Source organism: Ursus maritimus, unplaced genomic scaffold, assembly GCF_017311325.1.
Source record: "Ursus maritimus isolate PB19 unplaced genomic scaffold, ASM1731132v1 scaffold_10, whole genome shotgun sequence".
Classification (NCBI taxonomy): domain Eukaryota; kingdom Metazoa; phylum Chordata; class Mammalia; order Carnivora; family Ursidae; genus Ursus; species Ursus maritimus.
Window position 1 is genome coordinate 4,790,492 of NW_024423344.1, and position 21,438 is coordinate 4,811,929.

General features: G+C 36.5%; 1 protein-coding gene across 6 annotated transcripts in view; it reads left to right on the forward strand.

The window, feature by feature from the left end:
- Positions 1 to 21,438, forward strand: part of SGCG (sarcoglycan gamma) — a 139,312-nt gene that overhangs the window by 103,205 nt on the left and 14,669 nt on the right. For all 6 annotated transcript variants that reach the window (XM_008692139.2, XM_008692143.2, XM_008692140.2 and 3 more), the window contains one exon: positions 8,070 to 8,142. In XM_008692139.2, the coding sequence (XP_008690361.1) occupies positions 8,070 to 8,142 (73 nt within the window). The remainder of the gene's footprint in view (positions 1 to 8,069; positions 8,143 to 21,438) is intronic.

Consider the following 21,438-nt stretch of genomic DNA (forward strand, 5'->3'; position numbering starts at 1 on the left):
GATCTGTTATTTTCTTACTAAAATAAAGGACACTAAGAATCTATTTAAAGGAAATTGATCATTTTCTTAAAAAAAAATGGCTAGCTGGCCCAGCAGTTTTGGTCATCAGAAATCTATTGCATCACACAAAGCTTATTGGCTTTCTAGATCTAGACTCTATTCCTATCTCAACAATTACTAGCCAACATGACCACAGCAACTTCATCTCTTTTGGCTGCTTCCCCACTTTTAAAAGTGGATTGATGAGGTCTACTGTACTAGTGTTACTGAATTAAGTGGATTAGTATATGCAGAGGACAGCAGAGGTCTTGATAAAGTGTTATTGCACTGCAGGGCAATGAAATCTGTAGGGGAAAGTCTAAGAAACAGGACAGATTGCTACAAACCCAAGCCATCCTACACAGGGCATTCCTTCAGTGAAACTTTTCATTGCCTAAGGCTCCTTCCAGACCTTGATGCTAATTTTAGTGGAACAGGTGAGAAAAGTTGATAAGCAACTGTATTATTTATTACCTGCATGTATGTATCAGAATCATCTGGAGGGCTTATCCCTAGAGTTTCTGATTCAGTAGGTCTGGAATGGGACATGAGAATCTGCATTTCTTATAAGTTCTCAGATGAGTGCTAGGGACCTGGAGAATCAGACTTGCCAGCGACTGAAAGAAGTGAAAATGAACAAAGAGGATGACTTGAAAGGTACTTCAAAGACCAACAATTTTGCTATCCCAAGATTAAAATATTCACCTTTGGGAAGATTGCCAGTGCCATGGATTTGACTGTTACGGTGGTTTTACTGCATATGTTAAAAATCACGTACGATTTCATATTGTGCCACTGTGGTAGGCAGGATTCTAAGAATGATCCCCAATGACCTCTGCCATTATAAAGTTCCCTTACCTCTGAGCATGGAAGGAATCTGTGAATATGGTGAGATATCGCTTCCATGATTATGTTATTTCTGTGGCAAAAGGAGTCTGTCCATCTGAGGATTCATTCTCAACGATCTACTCTAATCACATGGGCTTTATAAGCAGAGGGTATTCTCTGGCTGGTAGTACAAAGGGAAATCAGAGAAATTTGAAGTGCAAAAACGATTTTTTCTCTGTTGCTATATGAAGATGGAGGACAAGAAATGTGATGGCTTCTAGAATCTTAGGCACTAGACTGACAGCAAGAAAATCGTGCCTCACCCCTAAAACCACAGGGAACCGTATTCTGCCAATAATCTGACAATGTTTGGAACCAGATTCTTACCCAGACACTCCAGAAAAGAGCCCCGCATGGCTGACACTTTGATTTTGGCCTTGTGGTACCCTGAGCATAAAATCCAGCTAAGCCCACTGAGTAGGATTTCTGACCTAGAGAACTACGAGCTAACAAGTGGTTACTGTTTTAAGCATTTAAGTTTGTCATAATTTGTGACACAGAAAATTAATACAGCCATCACACATTCCAGCTGTTGGAAAAATTGCACTAAAAAACAAAACTTGATTTATTCTTTGTTCATTTTATATGATTTCATAGTTGCTATAATTATAACTAAGTTTTGCTAAATATAAAATACAATAAGAATATTTTTATAAACTTAAATTTTTAAAGATAAATTTCCATTAAAGCTTTTTTCCACTACTTACTATAAAAGTTTGGTCTTGATTTAAATGGATTGACTCCAAGTAGCCTTTGGAGTTTCTTGGAGCAGAAGCAGCAGCAGTTGAGAGCCAAGGATAGAAGACTTGATAAGAGAGATACAGCCAGTTTCACTCTGGGGACTGGGAAAGAAAATTAAATGCTTTGCTTCACTTTTCTCCTTCCTGGTTACTTACATAACTGCCCTAAGCATGAGATGTAAGAGGAGGGATCAAGCAGCTCTTTTTTTTAAGGTGGTGAACTCCAAATTCTTGACTTGTGCTAAGTCCTAATCTTGACTCTTGCATAAATAAATGTTTTCTTGTCATTATCTTTGTCTTAAGTACTCAAAGGATAAAATGAAACCTCTTTAATTCTTAAGCAGATTACATTTGCAGATGATATGACTTGTATGTAGAAAATCCCTTAAAGATTCAACCAAAAAACTGCTAGAGCTAATCAGCAATTTCAGTAAAGTTGCAAGATATAAAATCAACATGCAACAATCAGTTGAACCTCTATACACTGATAACGAAACATCTGAAAAAGAAATAAAACTATCCTGTTCACAATAGCATCAAAAATAATTTAAAAAATGAATAAATTTAGCCAAGGGACTAAAAGATCTATACAATGAAAGCTACCAGACTTTGTTGAAAGAAATTGAAGAAGGCACAAACAAATGGAAAGTCATCCCATATTCACGGATCAAAAGAATCAATAATGTGAAAATGTCCATACTACTCTAAGCCATCTATAGATTCAACTCAATCCTTGCCAATATACCAATGACATTCTTCACAGAAATATAAAAAAACAGTTCTGAACCATAGAAGATCCCTAATAGCCAAAGCAATCTTGAGGGGAAAAAACAAAGCTGGAAGTATCACACTGATTTCAAACTGTACTACAAAGCTGTAGTAAGAAAAACAGTATGGTACTGGCATACCATAATAAATACAAAATAAATACATAGACCAATAGAACAGAATTGAGACCCCAGAACTAAACCCCCACGTATACAGTCAACTAATATTCAAAAAGGGAGCCAAGAACACCCAATAGGGAAAGGATGGTGTTGGGAAAGCTGGATAAATAGATGCAGAACAGTGAATTTGATATCTGTCTTACGCCGCTCACAAAAACTAACTCAAAATGGATCCAACACATGAACATAAGAGCTGATGTTGTACAACTCCTTGAAGAAAAACATAGAGAAGATTCTCAACACTAGGCTTGGCAATGATTTTTTGGACATGACACCAAAAGCACAAACAGCAAAAGCAAAACCCAACAAAAGGGGCTATGTAAAACTTAAGGCTTCTGCACAGTAAAATAAACAAATAAAATGAAAAACCAACCTACAAAGTGGGGGAAAGTTTTACAAACCATGTATCAGGTAAGGGGTTAATAGCTAAAGTATATAAAGAACTCATAAAAGTGAATAACAGTGAGAATAACAAAAACCTCATACAACTCAAAAATAAACCAAAAAACTCCAGATTTTAAAATGGGCAAAGGCACTATATAGACATTTTTCCAAGAAGACATCCAAATTTCCAAAAGGTACATGAAAAAATGTTCAACACCATTACTCATCTGGGAAATGCAAATCAAAACCATAATGCAATATCACCTTACATCTGTTAGAATGGCTTTTATCAAGAAAATAAGAGATAACCTGTGTTGGTAAGGATGTGGAGAAAAGGTTGTGCACTGTTGGTGGGAAGGTAAATTGTCTCAACCGCTGTGGAAAACAGTACTGAGGTTCCTCAAAAATTAAAAATAGATCTATTATATTATCCGGCAATTCCATTTCTGGATATATACCCAAAGGAAATAAAAACAGGATATTAAAGAGATATTACATCCTGTCCCCATATACACTCCCATGTTTATTGCAACATTATTCACAATAGACAAGATACGGAGACAATTTAAGTGCCCATCAATAGATGAATGGACAAAAATGTGGTATGTATATACAATTGAATATAATTCAGTCGTGAGAAAGAAAGCTATCCCGCCATTTGCAACAAAATGGATAGATCTTGAACACATTATGCTAAGTGAGGTAAGTCAGAGAAAAACAAATACTGTATGGTATCACTTATATGTGGACTCTAAAAAGGCCAAACTCATAAAAACAAAGAATAAAACAGTAGTTACCAGGGGATGGGCATGGGGATAGGACAGATGTATTTGAGGGTACAGATTTGCAACAAGTAGTAAATAAGCTCTAAAGAGCTAATGCACAGTGTAATGAATATAGAAAACATCATTGTATAATAGTCATCAAAACTGCCAAGATACTAGAACTTAATTATTGCACTCACCAAAAAGAAAGGACCATTCTGTAACATGATAGAGATGCTAATTATCACTACAATGACAATTATAATATATAAACGTATCAAATCAACATGTTCTACACCTTACATTTACACTGTGTTAATGTCAAATATATTTCAATAAAATAGAATTCTTTAAAAAGTCTTAACTTCCATTTAGACTTTAATCAGACTAGCTAGGAAACTGAAGAATTGTTTTTAAATCATATTTATAGAGGAAATTAAATAATTTCACCAACTCACTTTGAAATTGACCAAGGCCTTTAAGCAGTCTCATTTTCCCCTCTAAAAATAGAATTGGTCACCAAGTAAACAGAGTTAGCATGCCCCCTTTGTTAGCTGCAATTATAGAACATATTACTGGAGTAGCATCAAAATTTCATCTTAAAAAAAAATTTATACCATTGCCAGAATGGACTTCTGGCAGAAAACATACTTTAATTCCTTGGCAGTGATTTGCTAGGCTGGGTTCATTCCCCAACATTTATTAAGAAAAACATATCCTGTAATGTTATCCAATTTCCCTTGAGGAAAACAAGATTTAATGATAAGCCAGTTCAACTTCTTTGCACCTGTGCAGCTAAGCAGGCTTACATGAAGTCAGAAGTGATGGAGTAGAAATGCTGGAGTCACTCACAAAGCCACTGACAAAAGAGGATCTGGAGAGTAAGATCTCAACAGCTGAAAAAGTGAACATAAACAAAGGTAATAAGTCCAGGTCCCTTAAAAAGACACTTGACAGATTATCTAGAAGATGGTAAGAGATTACCATATGCTTTAAGAACATACCCAAGATCTCCAAACACTTTGTAATGAAGCTCTGTGAACAGTTGATGACCTGGCCCATTGGTTAACAATCTTATGCAGAAAGGAACAAAAGACCCAATTAAATCTGGCTTAAATGATAAGAATATATATTATCTTCCATGAGAAGTCTGGAGGCAGGGTAGCTCCAGTTTGATTAATTCAGTGGTCCAGTAATATTTGCTCCAGAAGCTTTGCTTCTCTTAACTGTCAACATTCCCCTTTTAATTGCAATATGGTTCCAACAATCCTAAGCATCACTTCCCTGGGGGTTGACTTCTTTAAACTTATAGAAGAGGACCTTGATGGCCTCTTTAAATTACCCTTCCAACCTAAATTCTCCTCATAGTAAATGATTTACATGTCTCTTGAAAGTGAGGTTTGGCTGGGATTATTTTTTTTAACACAGTCTAATGACTTTGGTTTTTAATGAGGAGTTTAAAACATTACATTCATTTTGATAGCTGCTCTATTTGAGCTTATCTATGTCTCTTATTTCATGATTTTTATTTTTTTAATCATATTGAATTTAAATCTGCAACAAGCCTGGTATAAGGGGAGATACAGAGAAACCAGTTCACGCATGTACTAGTTGGCCATTATAAGGATTTAGGATTTGTTTTAAATGCAATGGAAGATCATTGAATTATTTCAAACAGGATGCTCTTTGATTTGCTCCACATTTTAAGATCAATATGATCATTATAAGGGAGGATTGATTGCTTTGGGGAAAGAGAGGAAACAGTAAGACCAGTTAAGAGGATGTCAACTGTAGTTCAGGCAATATCTATTGCCTGGTGACCTGGACTGGGTGATAACAATGATCATTGAGGGAAGATAATGATTCCAAATTAAGAACTGACAACCTCTATGACATTGGCTACAGCAACCTTTTTCATGACACATCTCCAAAGGCAAGAGAAACAAAAGATAAAATGAACTTGTGGGACTTCCTCAAGATAAAAAGCTTCTGCACAGCCAAGGAAACAGTCAAAAAAACTAAGAGGCAGCCCACGGAATGGGAGAAGATATTTGCAAATGACCTACAGATAAAAGACTGGTATCCAAGATCTACAAAGAACTTCTCAAACTCAATACACAAGAAACAAATAAACAAATCAAAAAATGGGCAGAAGATATGAATAGACACTTTTCCAGTGAAGGCATACAAATGGCTAACAGACACAAGAAAAAAATGTTCAAAATCATTAGCCATCAGGGAAATTCGAATCAAAACCACAGTGAGATACCACCTTATGCCAGTTAGAATGGCAAAAATTGACAAGGCAAGAAACAACAAATGTTGGAGAGGATGTGGAGAAAGGGGATCCCTCCTACATTGTTGGTAGGAATGCAAGTTGGTACAGCCACTCTGGAAAACAGTGTGGAGGTCCCTTAAAAAGTTAAAAATTGAACTACCCTATGATCCAGCAATTGTACTACTGGGTATCTACCCCAAAAATACAGAGGTAGTGAAGAGAAGGGCCATATGCACCCCAATGTTAATAGCAGTATTGTCCACAATAGCTAACTCGTGGAAGGAGCCAAGATGCCCTTCAACAGATGACTGGATTGAGAAGATGTGGTCCATATATACAATGGAATATTACTCAGCTATCAGAAAGAACGATTTCTCAACATTTGCTGCAACATGGATGGGACTGGAGGAGATTATGCTAAGTGAAATAAGTCAAGCAGAGAAAGACAATTATCATATGGTTTCACTCATTTATGGAATATAAGAAATAGGAAGATTGGTAGGAGAAGGAAGGGAAGAATGAAAGGGGGGTAAACAGAAGGGGGAATGAACCATGAGAGACTGTAGACTCTGGGAACAAACAGAGGGCTTCAGAGGGGAGGGGGATGGGGGATTGGGATAGGCCGGTGATGGGTGTTAAGGAGGGCACATATTGCACAGTGCACTGGGTGTTATATGCAAGTAATGAATCATGGAACATTGCATCAAGAACTGGAGATGTACTGTATGGTGACTATTATAACAAAATAAATATTATTAAAAATACATATAAGGAAATGAACAGGAAAATAAAGGTTAAACAAGTAAACTTAAAAAAAAAGAATTATATAAAATTTTTAAAATGTGTGTGGACACATATATGTACCCCTATGTTCACATATTCACTCACTTCGATGTGTGTATATTTTGCTATGAAAAATTGATAAAATATTTTAAACAAAGTGTATTTGTTTAAATTTTAGACTTACATATGTATGCATTCAAAGAGAAAAGGATATAATTTTTTTTGTCTTACAGAGGTTTATTTACATAGATCTTCAGTTAATGAAAGGTGATATCAAATATCTGTGGTACATAAAGTATTGATTATATTTTTATTGATTACATGTGGTTACTTTTTCTTTAGAGTAACCATATTTAAAATATATTGGAAATTATTTACTTGTAACTTGAATCTCATAATAAAAACATCTGATGACAAAAAAAAGTTAACATTATTAGATGGCTTTTTTATTATTATACTTTCCTTATACAATTAATATTTATACAGGATCATATTATAGTTATTTAAGTGTGTTATTTATATAATGATATTTTATTATGGAACTTTTTCCCTGTCTAAAATTTAGATTATATGACCCCAAACAATATAGTCTATTTTCTACAAGAAACAGTTGTTACACCAATTATATATTTTCATATAATCATAGTTGGGAATATTAAATATGAATGCATACATAAAGGAAATATAGTTATACTAAAAAGCAATGATTTATTATTTTATGAAGCCATTTATGAAGCATCTATTTTAATATATGCAAATAGATTCTGAGGAATATTTATTTTGAGGCCAAATAGTAATAATAGAAGTAAGTTCATATAATTTGAACATTGACAATTCCAATGATAGAGAAATTGCTGCTCTTATTTAACAATAATATGTATCAGTTTATAGGCTTTGTGTCTGTCTTGTACTTATGTGCATTACAATGATCATATGTCACTATAATATCACTAAACGGCTCTGTTAAGTAATTGTCATACATTTAAAAACCAGTTACAGAGTTATAGTACCTTCTAAAAGAGTGCCACTGACGCTCTTAGAATTATTTCAGCTCACTGGAACAGTTAAAAAGTCCTGTACATTAATTTCTATACGTCAACTACATTTTCTTTCCCACATCTGTAAGCAGCAAGATCAGCAACAAGATCAAAATCTACTTGTGCTTTAATATATAGACTAAGTGTTTAATTAGTCTGATGTCATTTGTTTTACTTTTGTAAAGTGATGCATCTTTGGCTTCGTTTAGGGCCTGAAGGTGCTCTTTTTGAACATTCAGTGGAGACCCCCCTTGTGAGAGCCGACCCATTTCAGGACCTGAGGTAAGAATTTTGTTCAAACATAAACTCTCTTATGGAAGATACCCGGATATGTGCTGGAATAATATTTTAGCAGTCATTACCAGATCGTGGTAATTAATTCCATTAATTAATTGTCTTTATTCTCATCATGTTCTACTTATTAACTAGTCATCACTTACTAAAATCCAAAGGGAGTAAAAAGTCCCACTGATTCCCTGTGTTTAATCCACCCAACACAGAAAATTTGCCATCTTAACCACTTTTAAGTATACAGTTCAGAAGTATTAAGTACATTTCCACTGTTGTACAATCATCACCACCCTCCATCTCCAGAATTCTTTTCATTTTGCAAAACTAATACTCTGTGGCCAGTAAACAGTTCTCCTCTCACCTCTACCAACCCCTGGAAACCACCATTCTACTTTCTGTCTCCACAAATTTGACAACTCGAGGCATTTGTACTCTGTGACTGGCTCATTTCACTTGGCATAATGTCCACAACCTTTGTTATATCTTTACATAATGTCAGAATATATAAAATCACCTAGTACCAGATTGTAAATGTATTCTTTATGAGTCTCTGTGTGCCTGTGTGTACTTCACTTTATTCATGTACTACTGAATGAAATTTATTGCTGTAACAGTTTATTCCAATATTATATCTGTATTTTATAACAAAATCAAATACTATTTTTTAAAACAAGTGCCTGAAGTCTAAGGTATCACTTAAAATTACATTCAGTGTTTGAACTTGAAATACATGCATAACAATTAACATCCTAATATATTATGTATAATAGAGGAAATTAAGTATAGTAAGAGTCCCAGCTTTTCCCAGAGAAGCCTTATGACCTTGGGCAAACTAACCTTTTGAATCTATTTTTCTCATCTATAAAATGTTGATAGTAATGCATATCTCAGTGTATTCTGGGAAAGATTTAATTAGCTATTAGGTTAAAAATATTTCGTAAACTGAAAGTTGAGTACAAATAATCATTTTTATTATCATTATTATACCAAGTAAATAATCACACTAAATGAAATAAAAGTTAGGAAATTAGCATTTCTCTTATCCTTAATATCTAATTAAATATTAATCAAAAGCAAATGAGGGTTCAATTTATTTTACCCTCTTAGAGAACATTTGCAGCATGAAAATAAATTGTGACTCTAATTATTATAGAAGAATTTCACTAATTTTGATAAAGGATCCTAAGATCAATATTACGGAATTATTATAGTTAGAGAAGAACAACATTTTACTTTTCTAGGATAGAAAAATGATTCAATATCTTTAAAAATAATCCCATTAAAACCAATCTGAAATTATAAAATAATATAAACTGTAGAGATGCCAGACTCCTTTTTGCAGTAATTTACTTCACTGTTTTAAAATATATGGATCTCAAAATTAAACCAGTTATTTTGTGTTGTCCTGCCAAGGCATAATCTGCTGGTTATACAGCAGGCTTTTGCTAAAAAAGAAATGGCAGGAGAGTATCCTCCTGCTTTCTAAAAGCTGATACTAAGCGGGGGAGGATCATAACCCAGGTGTTACAGGCAAAGTGATTAAGAAAATAATGAAATTGCAAGAAATTCCTGGAGGAATGAGGTGAAGATGGAAGGCATGAACTGACAAGCACTTAATGTCTTCAACTGCCAGGATCTGTACATGGTCCCATGATTTTTCTCATTTAATCATCAACTCTAAAATGACAGTGTTTAAAAATAAGCAACTTTATTTCCATTGTATAAAAGACGAAAACCGAGATTTAGATAGCGGCCTATTCTAAGTAAAGATTAAAAAGTAGCCTACTGTATGGTGACTAACATAATATAATATATATAATATATAATTATAATATAATATAATAATAATATACAATATATATATAATAATTAATAATATATATAATTAATATATATATATGCAGGTAAATCCCCTGCAACCCAACATAATATAATATATATAATTTTTTTATTATTATAAAAAAAAGTCGGGGCGCCTGGGTAGCGCAGTCATTAAGCGTCTGCCTTCGGCTCAGGGCGTGATCCCGGCTTTCCAGAATCGAGTCACACATCGGGCTCCTCCTCTGGGAGCCTGCTTCTTCCTCTCCCACTCCCCTGCTGTGTTCTCTCTCTTGCTGGCTGTCTGTCACATAAATAAATAAAATCTTTAAAAATAAATAAATTAAATAAATAAATAAATAAATAAATAAATTTTTAAAAGTAGCCTAAATAAATAAATAAATAATAAAAAGTAGCCAACGGATGATTCAAATTCAGCTCTGACTCCAAAGTCCATGTTCATTTGGGTGTATTCTCTCCACCACCTAAGTGGACCCTTGAGTGATTTATTCTTTGATTTACGACCAGACTCCTCTAAATGATTATATGATATTCACATTTTCTTCTGTAAATTCTTACCATAAAGTGTCTTGCACTTTATATTTTTGAGTCCAGTACCATTACTATTCCTGGCCTGAGTAAAGTGAAAATAATTCTAGAATATCCTGAAAACAATGAATGCGGAGTGGATTTTGTAGGGTTGAGATCATTAGGCATTTATAAATATATCTCTGAAATAGACATGTTTAAATATCACAAGTTTTAATTTTGATTATTGTTCAAATGGTAGTCATACAAGGGTGATAATTATTATTTTCCTCAAGAAGAAAGGAAATTAACATGTATTTAAACTAGATTTACATTTCTTATAGCAAAATCATTCACAAGAAAAATACGAAGTCTGATATGCTGCCTTCATTCTGACATACTACTTCTCATTCATACATGATATAGTTCATTCCTTTTTAAAAATTCACAAAAATATACTAAACATGCTTGTGTACCAAAACAGTTGCTAGTTCTACAGTGATAAAATGTGTGGATCCTGCACTTAATGGTTTTAAAGTCTGTTGGGAAAGGAAACATGCAAACAAGTTAGAACAATATAATTCCTTGCTATGATGAAAGTCCAAAATAGAGTGAGGGCATAGGAGAAAAAGCATAAAGTCTTCCCAGGGTAATCTGAGATGATGTCACAGAGAAGGAAGCATTTGAACTGACACTTAAGGAAATCAGTAGACGTTAATATCACAGGGTAAACGGTAAATCCCCTGCAACCCAATAGGGATGTGGTGGCGATTAAATAAGTTATTATTTGCAAATTGCTCGAAATGATGCCTAGCACGTAGTCAGTAATATAGATGTGTCTTCATTAGATAAGTAAAATAAGAGAACACGGAAACATTTGCTCCTGTTTCAAACACTTGTAAATACTAAAACTTATGAATGAATGAACAAATATTTATAAATGTACATTATATACATATGTAATGTATATATATTATAATATTGCTCAAATATTTATAAATACTGCTCAACTAGACACCAAGCCAAGCTCATTCTTAGGTCCCAGTAACAAAGAGGAAATTCATTATCAGAGCAGAGTGAAAGCTAAAGCCAAGGTACTCATGGAGATATCAGGATGTCATAGAAATTAGGGGCTGGGACTTTAATATATTTTAGGACTGTGATACGAAGCCATAGCCGTGTGTGTGTGTGTGTGTGTGTGTGTGTGTGTGTGTGAAGTGCTCAGACTGAAATACCTTGTAAACCCTGGGCCCCATGAAAGATATTCGAAACAATTTGCCTAATAGCCTGAAGATGCTGCAAACTCATCTTGGGCCATGGGTTGAGTTACCTACAAGAAATTGTGAACCACAGGCCTTTGCTCAACAAAGATCAGAGGACTAAATCCACACTACCTCATTGTATGAGCTCAAAACTGGAGAATTAGTGTCAACTACACTGAAGTCAAACTACAGCGAAGAAATTATCCCATTGCCCATGACAAAAACAATTATGGAAAACAATCCTTTGCTGAAAATGAGTTTGACTCGTAACAATGTGTTATCACCACAATGATAATAATAATGAAAAGACAAAAAATCAGCAGCCACTACAAGTTACCCCCTAAAACTCTAAGTAGTAGAGCAAAGCGAGAGATTTTAAAACAGACATGAATAAAATACTCAAAGAGGAAAAAAATTGAATATAAAGATGAGGCAAAGTCAAAATAGTAGGAAAATGGCATATTTGGAAAATAACAAAATAGAAATTCTAGAAATGAGAGATCAAGTAATCCAAATTAAATCAGTGGCAACCAGTACTTGGTTTCTCACACCATTCTGCAATAAAAGGAATCCGGATTCTTCAGAGAAATGCTCATTCTAAGACTGGGGCAGCGAATGTAGAAGATAAATTTGGAGCATTTTGCAGTACGAGTGAATAAGAGGTGCTCAAAAATCAAAACAGCAGGGGTATATCAAAAGGACACAGGAGCCAAATGAAAGAGTTTCCAATCAAAAAACGCCCAGTCAAAGCTGGACAAGTTAAGCAAAACATTTTTAACATATTGGATTGTAACCCAAAGTTGGTGGGTATCAACTCTCTGTGGTTTTTAGATTCCATCAAATACACTGTAAAGTGATGAGTCTTCTTTCAAAATGACAGTGTTTATAATGCACCAGAAATGGTATCTTTTGCAAATACTTAAATTTATATAAAACACAATGTTAACTTAAAAATGGGTGATGGGCACCCAGTTTTCAGACTTCTTTTAGGACAGCCATGAAGAGCACTGCTCTGGGTTGGCTGTTCTACCAACTTTTACGAAGTGTGTGTATCAGATGTGAACATATTGAACTTTGCCAAACTTGGCCAGCATGCCTCTCCAAGTGCTTTGTGCTGATTTATAACTCTGTAAGCGGTGTGAAAGTCTCTTTCCTCACCTCTTACCAGCATTTCGCACTGTCAGACTCTATGATCTTTTTCATGTTGATGAGCGTCATCTTGTGTTATTTTACATTTACTTCCCTGGCGACTGGCGTAGTTAAGCATCTTTCATATTTTTATTCTGTTATTAAGGCCGCTGCTGCTTCTGGAATTGACTCCATCTGCTCTGCTTCTTTAATTACGTTTTAAAACAGATTTATAGGGATTAAATATATATATATTCTGAATATTAACATTTTAATGTTTATATAGTCAAAATTATTAATCTTTTTTTTTTTTTTTCGTTAACCCTGGATTTTAAACCGTAGTTTGAAACTTTCTTTACAGAAAGAGGAAGTTGTCAGCCCTTTTGCTGGTCTGGCTTTCCCTTTTATATCTAGATACATTGTAGATCCCTGATGCATTTTTTTTTTATGATTTACATTTTATTTTTTTTGTTGCCCTGTATTTTTTTAAATTTTATTATGTTATGTTAGTCACCATACAATATATCATTAGTTTTTGATGTAGTGTTCCATGATTCATTGTTTGTGTGTAACACCTAGTGCTCCATGCAATATTTAGAGGTTATTCTTGTGTGAGGTGTAAGGTGTGAGGTCTGGGTCGAATTTTATCATCTCCGATCAGCCAACCAGATGTGCCAACAATTAGATTATTAATTAGAAATTCTACCTTTGCCACTACAATTTTAAATACAACCTTTATCATGCATTAAATTTCCCTAAGCTCATGGGTCTGTTTATATATTTTCTACTCTATTCCACTAGTCTGTCTATTCAGGGCCCAGTACCAACCTTGTTAAACAGGATTTAGAAGATATTTTAAAGTCAGATAGGACTAGTCTCTCTCTCTCTCTCTCAAACACACACACCCTTGTACTGACTCTTTCAACATTTCTCTGTCAATTCTTGCTTATTTTTTCATATGATCTTGAGTGTTACCTTGTGTAGTTGAAGAAAAAGCATATTCTTTTGTTAGGATTATGTTAAATTCATAAATTAGGGAAAACTGACATCATTACAACATCATTTATCCAAAAACATAGGGTGTCTTTCCATTCTTTAAAGTCCATTTTTGTCCTTTCAGGAGTACTTAAAAGTTTTCTTGACATATTTCTTGTTAAGTTTAACAAGAATAAGTTTAATAAGTTTACATATTTCTTGTTAAGTTTATCCCTAAGCATTTTCGCTTAACTCTGTCTCAATTATAAATGAGGTTTTATTCTACCTACTATTGTATCTTCTAACAAGGTATTGTTTTGGATATGAAAGCTACTGATTGCTGTGCATTAATTTTATATAAACAACCTTACTGAACTTCTTATTCTTTGAATCAGTTTTATGTTGGCTAATTAGGATTTTTCGGGTATGCTGTCTCATCATCTGCAAATAGATATACTTTAACACCTTCTTTTCCAACTCTGTGTCTCCAACTGATTTACCTCACTCCATGTCCCAGTATCATTAGAGCAGTTGAGAAACAAGTGGAGGTATGTGCATCCTTGCTTTTTCCCCATCTGAATGGAAATGCCACTGGTGTTCCTCCATTAAGCAAGATGATGTGAATGTGTATTTTATAAAAAATAAAAAACAAATATCAGTTTCTATTTTGTGTTGAATGTCTGTTAGATTTTGTCAAAAGCTCATTAACATTTATGGAGATAGTCATATTTATGTGTCCCTTAGATATATTAATACAATGTATCATGTTTTTTTTATAATGATTTTTTATTATATTATGTTAGTCACCATACAGTACATCCCCGGTTTCCGATGTAAGGCTCGATGATTCATTAGTTGTGTATAACATCCAGTGCACCATGCAATACATGCCCTCCTTACTACCCATCACCGGCCTATCCCATTCCCCCACCCCCCTCCCCTCTGAGGCCCTCAGTTTGTTTCTCATAGTCCATAGTCTCTCATGTTTCATTCACCCTTCTGATTACCCCCCCTTTCTTTATCCTTTTCTTCCCCTACCAATCATCCTAGTTCTTATGTTCCATAGATGAGAGAAATCATATGATAGTTGTCTTTCTCTGCTTGACTTATTTCACTTAGCATTATCTCCTCCAGTGCCGTCCATGTTGTAGCAAATGTTGAGAACTCGTTCTTTCTGATAGCTGAGTAATATTCCATTGTATATATGGACCACAACTTCTTGATCCAGTCATCTGTTGAAGGGCATCTCGGCTCCTTCCACGATTTAGCTATTGTGGACATTGCTGCTATGAACATTGGGGTGCATATGGCCCTTCTCTTCACTACGTCTGTATCTTTGGGGTAAACACCCAGTAGTGCAATTGCTGGATCATAGGTAGCTCAATTTTTAACTTTTTAAGGGACCTCCACACTGTTTTCCAGAGTGGCTGTACCAACTTGCATCCCCACCAACAATGCAGGAGGAATCCCCCTTCTCCACATCCTCTCCAACAATTGTTGTTTCTTGCCTTGTCTATTTTTGCCATTCTAACTGGCGTAAGGTGGTATCTCAGTGTGGTTTTGATTTGAATTTCCTTGATGGCTAATGATTTTGAACATTTTTTCATGTGTCTGTTAGCCATTTGTATGTCTTCATTGGAAAAGTGTCTGTTCATATCTTCTGCCCATTTTTTGATTTGTTTATTTGTTTCTCGTGTATTGAGTTTGAGAAGTTCTTTGTAGATCTTGGATACCAGTCCTTTATCTGTAGTGTCATTTGCAAATATATTCTCCCATTCCGTGGGCTGCCTCTTAGTTTTTCTGACTGTTTCCTTGGCTGTGCAGAAACTTTTAATCTTGATGAAGTCCCATAAATTCATTTTATCTTTTGTTTCTCTTGCCTTTGAGGATGTATCATGAAAAAGGTTGCTTTGGCCGATGTCGTAGAGGTTCCTGCCTATGTTCTTCTCTAGAATTTTGATGGATTCCTGTCTCACATCGAGGTCTTTCATCCATTTGGAGTTTATTTTTGTGTATGGTGTGAGATAGTGGTCAAGTTTCATTCTTTTGCATGTAGCTGTCCAATTTTCCCAGCACCATTTATTGAAGAGACTGTCTTTTTCCCAACGGATGTTTTTTCCTGCTTTGTCAAAGATTAGTTGCCCAAAGAGCCGAGGGTCCTTTCCTGGGCTCTCTATTCTGTTCCATTGGTCTATGTGTCTGTTTTTGTGCCAGTACCATGCTGTCTTTGTGATCACAGCTTTGTAGTACAGCTCGAAATCCGGCATTGTGATGCCCCCAGCTTTGTTTTTCCTTTTCAACAGTTCCTTGGAGATTCGGGGCCTTTTCTGTTTCCATACAAATTTAAGGACTATTTGTTCCAGTTCTTTGAAAAATGTCCTCAGTATTTTCATTGGGATAGCATTGAAAGTGTAGATTGCTCTGGGTAGCATGGACATTTTAACTATGTTAATTCTTCCAATCCATGAGCATGGAATATCTTTCCATCTTTTTATGTCTTCCTCAATGTCTTTCAAGAGTGATTTATAGTTTCTAGAATATAGGTCTTTTACGTCTCTGGTTAAGTTAATTCCAAGGTAACGTATGGTTTTTGGTGCTATTGTAAATGGGATGGATTCCCTAATTTCTCTTTCTTCGGTCTCGCTATTTGTGTACAGAAATGCAACTGATTTCTGAGCATTTATTTTGTATCCCGCCGCGTTACTGAATTGCTCTATAACTTCTAATAGTTTGGGAGTGGCTTCTTTTGGGTTTTCCATATAGAGTATCATGTCATCTGCAAAGAGAGACATTTTGACTTCTTCTTTGCCGATTGGAATACCTTTGATCCCTTTTTGTCGTCTGATTGCTGTTGCAAGGACTTCTAGTACTATGTTGAATAATAGTGGCGAGAGTGGGCATCCTTGTCGAGTTCCTGATCTTAAGGGAAAGGCTTCCAGCTTTTCCCCATTGAGAATAATATTTGCAGTAGGCTTTTCATAGATGGCTTTTATGAGATTGAGAAATGTACCTTCTATTCCTACACTCTGAAGGGTTTTAATCAGGAAAGGATGCTGTATTTTGTCAAATGCTTTTTCGGCATCGATTGAGAGGATCATATGGTTCCTGAGTCTTTTCTTGTTGATATGATGTATCACGCTGATTGATTTGCGAATATTGAACCACGCTTGCATCCCAGGTATGAATCCCACTTGATCGTGATGGATAATCCTTTTAATGTACTGTTGGATTCTATTAGCAAGTATCTTGTTGAGGATTTTGGCGTCCATATTCATTAGGGAAATCGGTCTGTAATTCTCCTTTTTGAGGGGGTCTTTGCCTGGTTTGGGGATCAAGGTAATATTGGCCTCATAGAATGAGTTTGGTAGCTTTCCTTCTGTTTCTATTTTTTGAAATAGCTTTAGGAGAATAGGTATTATTTCTTCTTTGAATGTTTGGTAGAATTCCCCAGGAAAACCGTCCGGGCCTGGAGTTTTGTTATTTGGAAGGTTGTTTATCACTGACTCAATTTCTTCATAATTAATTGGCCTGTTTAAGGAATCAATTTCTTCCGGTTTCAATCTTGGTAGTTTATAGGTTTCCAGGAAGGATTCCATCTCTTCCAGATTGCTTAGTTTATTGGCATATAGCTGTTGATAAAAATTTCTAATAATCCTTCCAATTTCAATGGTGTTCGTCGTGACCTCTCCTTTTTCATTCATAATTTTAATAATCTGGGTCCTTTCTCTTTTCTTTTGGATAAGTCTTGCCAGTGGTCTGTCAATTTTATTGATTCTCTCAAAGAACCAGCTTCTAGTCCTGTTGATCTGCTCTACTGTACTTCTGGTTTCTGCTTGATTGATTTCAGCTCTAATTTTGGTCAACTGCTTCCTCGTGCGTGGATTAGGCCTGTCCCTCTGTTGCTGTTCCAGCTTCTTGAGGTGAGAATATAAAAACTGCATTTTAGATTTTTCTATTCTTTTGAGTGAGGCTTGGATGGCTATGTATTTCCCCCTTAGGACTGCCTTTGCAGTATCCCATAGGTTTTGGACTGTTGTATTTTCATTCTCATTGGTCTCCATAAATTGTTTAATTTGATTTTTGATTTCCTGGTTTATCGAGTCATTCCTGAGCAGGATGGTTCTTAGTCTCCAAGTGTTTGAGTTTCTTCCAAATTTTTCCTTGTGGTTGAGTTCCAATTTCAGAGCGTTGTGGTCTGAGAATATGCAGGGGATAATTTCAATCTTTTGGTATCGGTTGAGACCTGTTTTGTGTCCCAGAACATGGTCTATTCTTGAGAATGTTCCATGGGCATTAGAATAGAATGAGTATTCTTTGGTTCTGGGGTGTAGTGTTCTATATATATCTATGAGGTCCAACTCGTCGAGTATGGCATTCAAAGCCTTTGATTCTTTGCTTAGTTTTTGCCAGGGTGTTCTGTCTATTTCTGAGAGTGGAGTGTTGAGGTCCCCTACTATTAATGTATTTTTATTTATATGTCTCTTTATTCTGGTTAAGAGTTGGCTTGTGTATCTTGCTGCTCCCCTGTTGGGGGCATATATATTTATAATTGTCATATCCACTTGTTGAATACTTCCCTTAAGAATAATATAGTGCCCTTCTGCATCTCTAACTATAGTCTGTAGTTTAAAATCCAATTTATCTGATATGAGAATTGCTACCCCAGCTTTCTTTTGAGGTCCATTTGCGTGAAAGATGGTACTCCATCCCCTTACTCTCAGTCTGAATGCATCTTTGGGTTCGAAATGAGTCTCTTGTAGACAGCAAATGGATGGGTCATTTCTTTTTATCCAATCTGCAACCCTGTGGCGTTTTATGGGATGGTTCAAACCATTTACATTAAGACTGATTACTGAGAGATATGATTTTAATGTTGCCATGTTGCCAGTAAAGTCTTTGTTTGTATTGGCTGTGACTTTCTGTTCTGTATCACTCTTGGGGCCTTTTTACTTTTATAGAACCCCCCGTAATATCTCCTGTAGGGCTGGTTTCGTGGTTACAAAATTGGTTAGTGACTGGCGATTCTGAAATGTCTTTATTTCTCCATCAATTCTGAATGACAGCCTTGCTGGATAAAGGATCCTTGGCTGCATGTTTTTCTCTGAAAGAGCTTTAAATATGCTCCCCCAACCCTTTCTCTCATTCCAGGTCTGTGTAGACAGGTCTGACGTAATTCTGATGCTTTTGCCTTGGTACGTGAGAAATTTCTTTGCCCTGGCCGCTTTCAATACTGTATCCTTGCATCTAATATTTGCGAATTGCACTATGACGTGACGTGGCGTAGGTTTGTCGTGGTTGAGCTTGGGAGGGGTCCTCTCTGCCTCTTGGACACGAATGTTTGTTTCCCTTGCTAGATTAGGGAAGTTTTCAGCTACAATTTGTTCAAATATCTCTTCTAGACCTCTGTTTTTCTCCACCCCCTCGGGGATGCCGATGATTCTAACATTGGATCGTTTCATTGAGTCAGTAATCTCCCGTAACCTACATTCGTGGGCGTGGATTTTTTTAAGACCATCTTCTATTTTCATTTTTTCCTCTATTAACCCATCCTCCAATTCACTAACCCGTTCCTCTGCTTCTGCGACCCTGGCCGTCAGAGCCTCTAGTTTTGCCTGCATTTGGCTCATAGAATTTTTAATTTCTGTCAGATTCGCTCTCATTTCTGTCCTTAGGGATTCTATATTCTCAGTAACCTTTTCGTTAATAGTTTTTTCAATTCTACTCATCATTTTGACCATCGTTACTCTGAATTCCATTTCTGATAATTTGGTTACATCCATATCCATTATTTCTGTGGCAGAGGCCACAGAATCACTGTCTTTTCTTTGCTGGGGGGGGCTTCTCCTTCTTGTCATTCTGATGAAGAGAGGTTGCGGGGTTTCCAGAGCCCAAATTATTGACTGGGTCCCAGGCCGTGCCCCTTGTTTTATAGGGATCTTAGGGATGTGGGCTTCTTCTTTAAAGATTTTATTTATTTATTTATGTGGCAGCCAACCAGCGAGAGAGGGAACAGAAGCAGGGGAGTGGGAGAGGAAGAAGCAGGCTCCCAGCGGAGGAGCCCGATGAGGGACTCCTTTCCGGAACGCCGGGATCACGCCCTAAGCCGAAGGCAGGCGCTCAATGACTGCGCCACCCAGGCGCCCGGGTTGTGGGCTTCTTGATTTTTCAGCCTGCCTTCTGTGTTCTGGGGGAGGGGCCTGCCGCGCCAATACTCAGGCAACCCTGTTTGGGTAGAGTCTCCGTGTCCCCTGCGAGGGAGGATGGGGATGGGCACTCTCTGAGCCGGTATTTCCAGGCTTTTGTTCTCTGGCGGCTTTCCCTGGCGGTTTGCTGTGCCTCTTCTGAGAGTCAGAGCAGCAGCGGCCAAATTTCAGCCTCTGTCACGGAACAGAAGGATTGCGGCCCGTTCTCTACTAATGTTCTGGCCACTTTAACTCTGTTTCTGTTGGTGCTGCTCAACCCTGCAGCGTCCCGGGATGTGCGCCCCACACCCAGCGTCCCTGCCCTCACTTCCGGGGCCAGCGCGTCTCTGTCCTTTGTGTTTCTAATGCCGCCAGCCGCCAGCTGCCCCACGCGCTCCCGGATCTCCCGGTCTCAGTCTATGCCCGGTGAGCACACCTCGATTCCGGAGTTCCGTGAGAAGCCTGGTGGCACACGCACCCGGTTCAGGGTCTCAGTCTGCTGTTTCGCGGGTGCCGACCATGAGTCCGCCCGCTCCCCCATGCAGGTGGCTGCTGCTTCCCGGTGCCCGAGCGTGTCGGCTCCCTCCCCCTTCTGTTTATCTTCCAATATCTGTGCACGGTTTCACAGCTCCCCTCTTCGTACCTCAATACTCAGCGCTAGAGATGTTCATTTGTAGAGATCCAGATGTATCTTCCTGCGTCTCAGGCTGATTCTGTGGATGTTCAGGCTGGTCTGGTACCTATCCAGCTCGACTCAGGGGACCGGCTGAAAAAGGGTTCCCCTACTCCTCCGCCATCTTAACTCTTACAATGTATCATGTTAATGGGTTTTCTAATACTAGACCAATTTTGCATTCATTGAATGAATTATCCTTAGTCATGGTGTATTCTTTCCTTACAATGATGTTCAATTCTACCTGCTAATATTTTATCTAGAACCTTCACATTTATGTACATAAATGATATAGGTCTGTACCTTTCTTTTTTGTGTGTTTTTGTAAAGTTTAGGTAACAGTGTTATTCATGCTTCAAGAATTAGGAAGATTTCCTTCATTTTCAATGTTCTGGAATAATTTGTGGACATTTGGGAAGCTTTGATTTCTAAAGGTTTTGTAGAATTCTCCCTTGGACCATATGGACCTGATGAATTTTTTAAAAATAATTCCTTAATAGTGTAAATCTTCTTTTATGGAAATTTGTTTCTTAAAACCTGTACATCTAATAAGGGTCAATTTTGATCACCTGTATTTTCTCTAGAAATTGTTAATTTAATCTTGGTTTTCAAATACATTTGCATAATGGTCTGAAAGAGGTATCTTGGGAATTTAATTCCTTCTGTTTTAGTATTTTTTGAAACAACTCATTGATAAAAAAAAAAATGCACAGTTAACAAA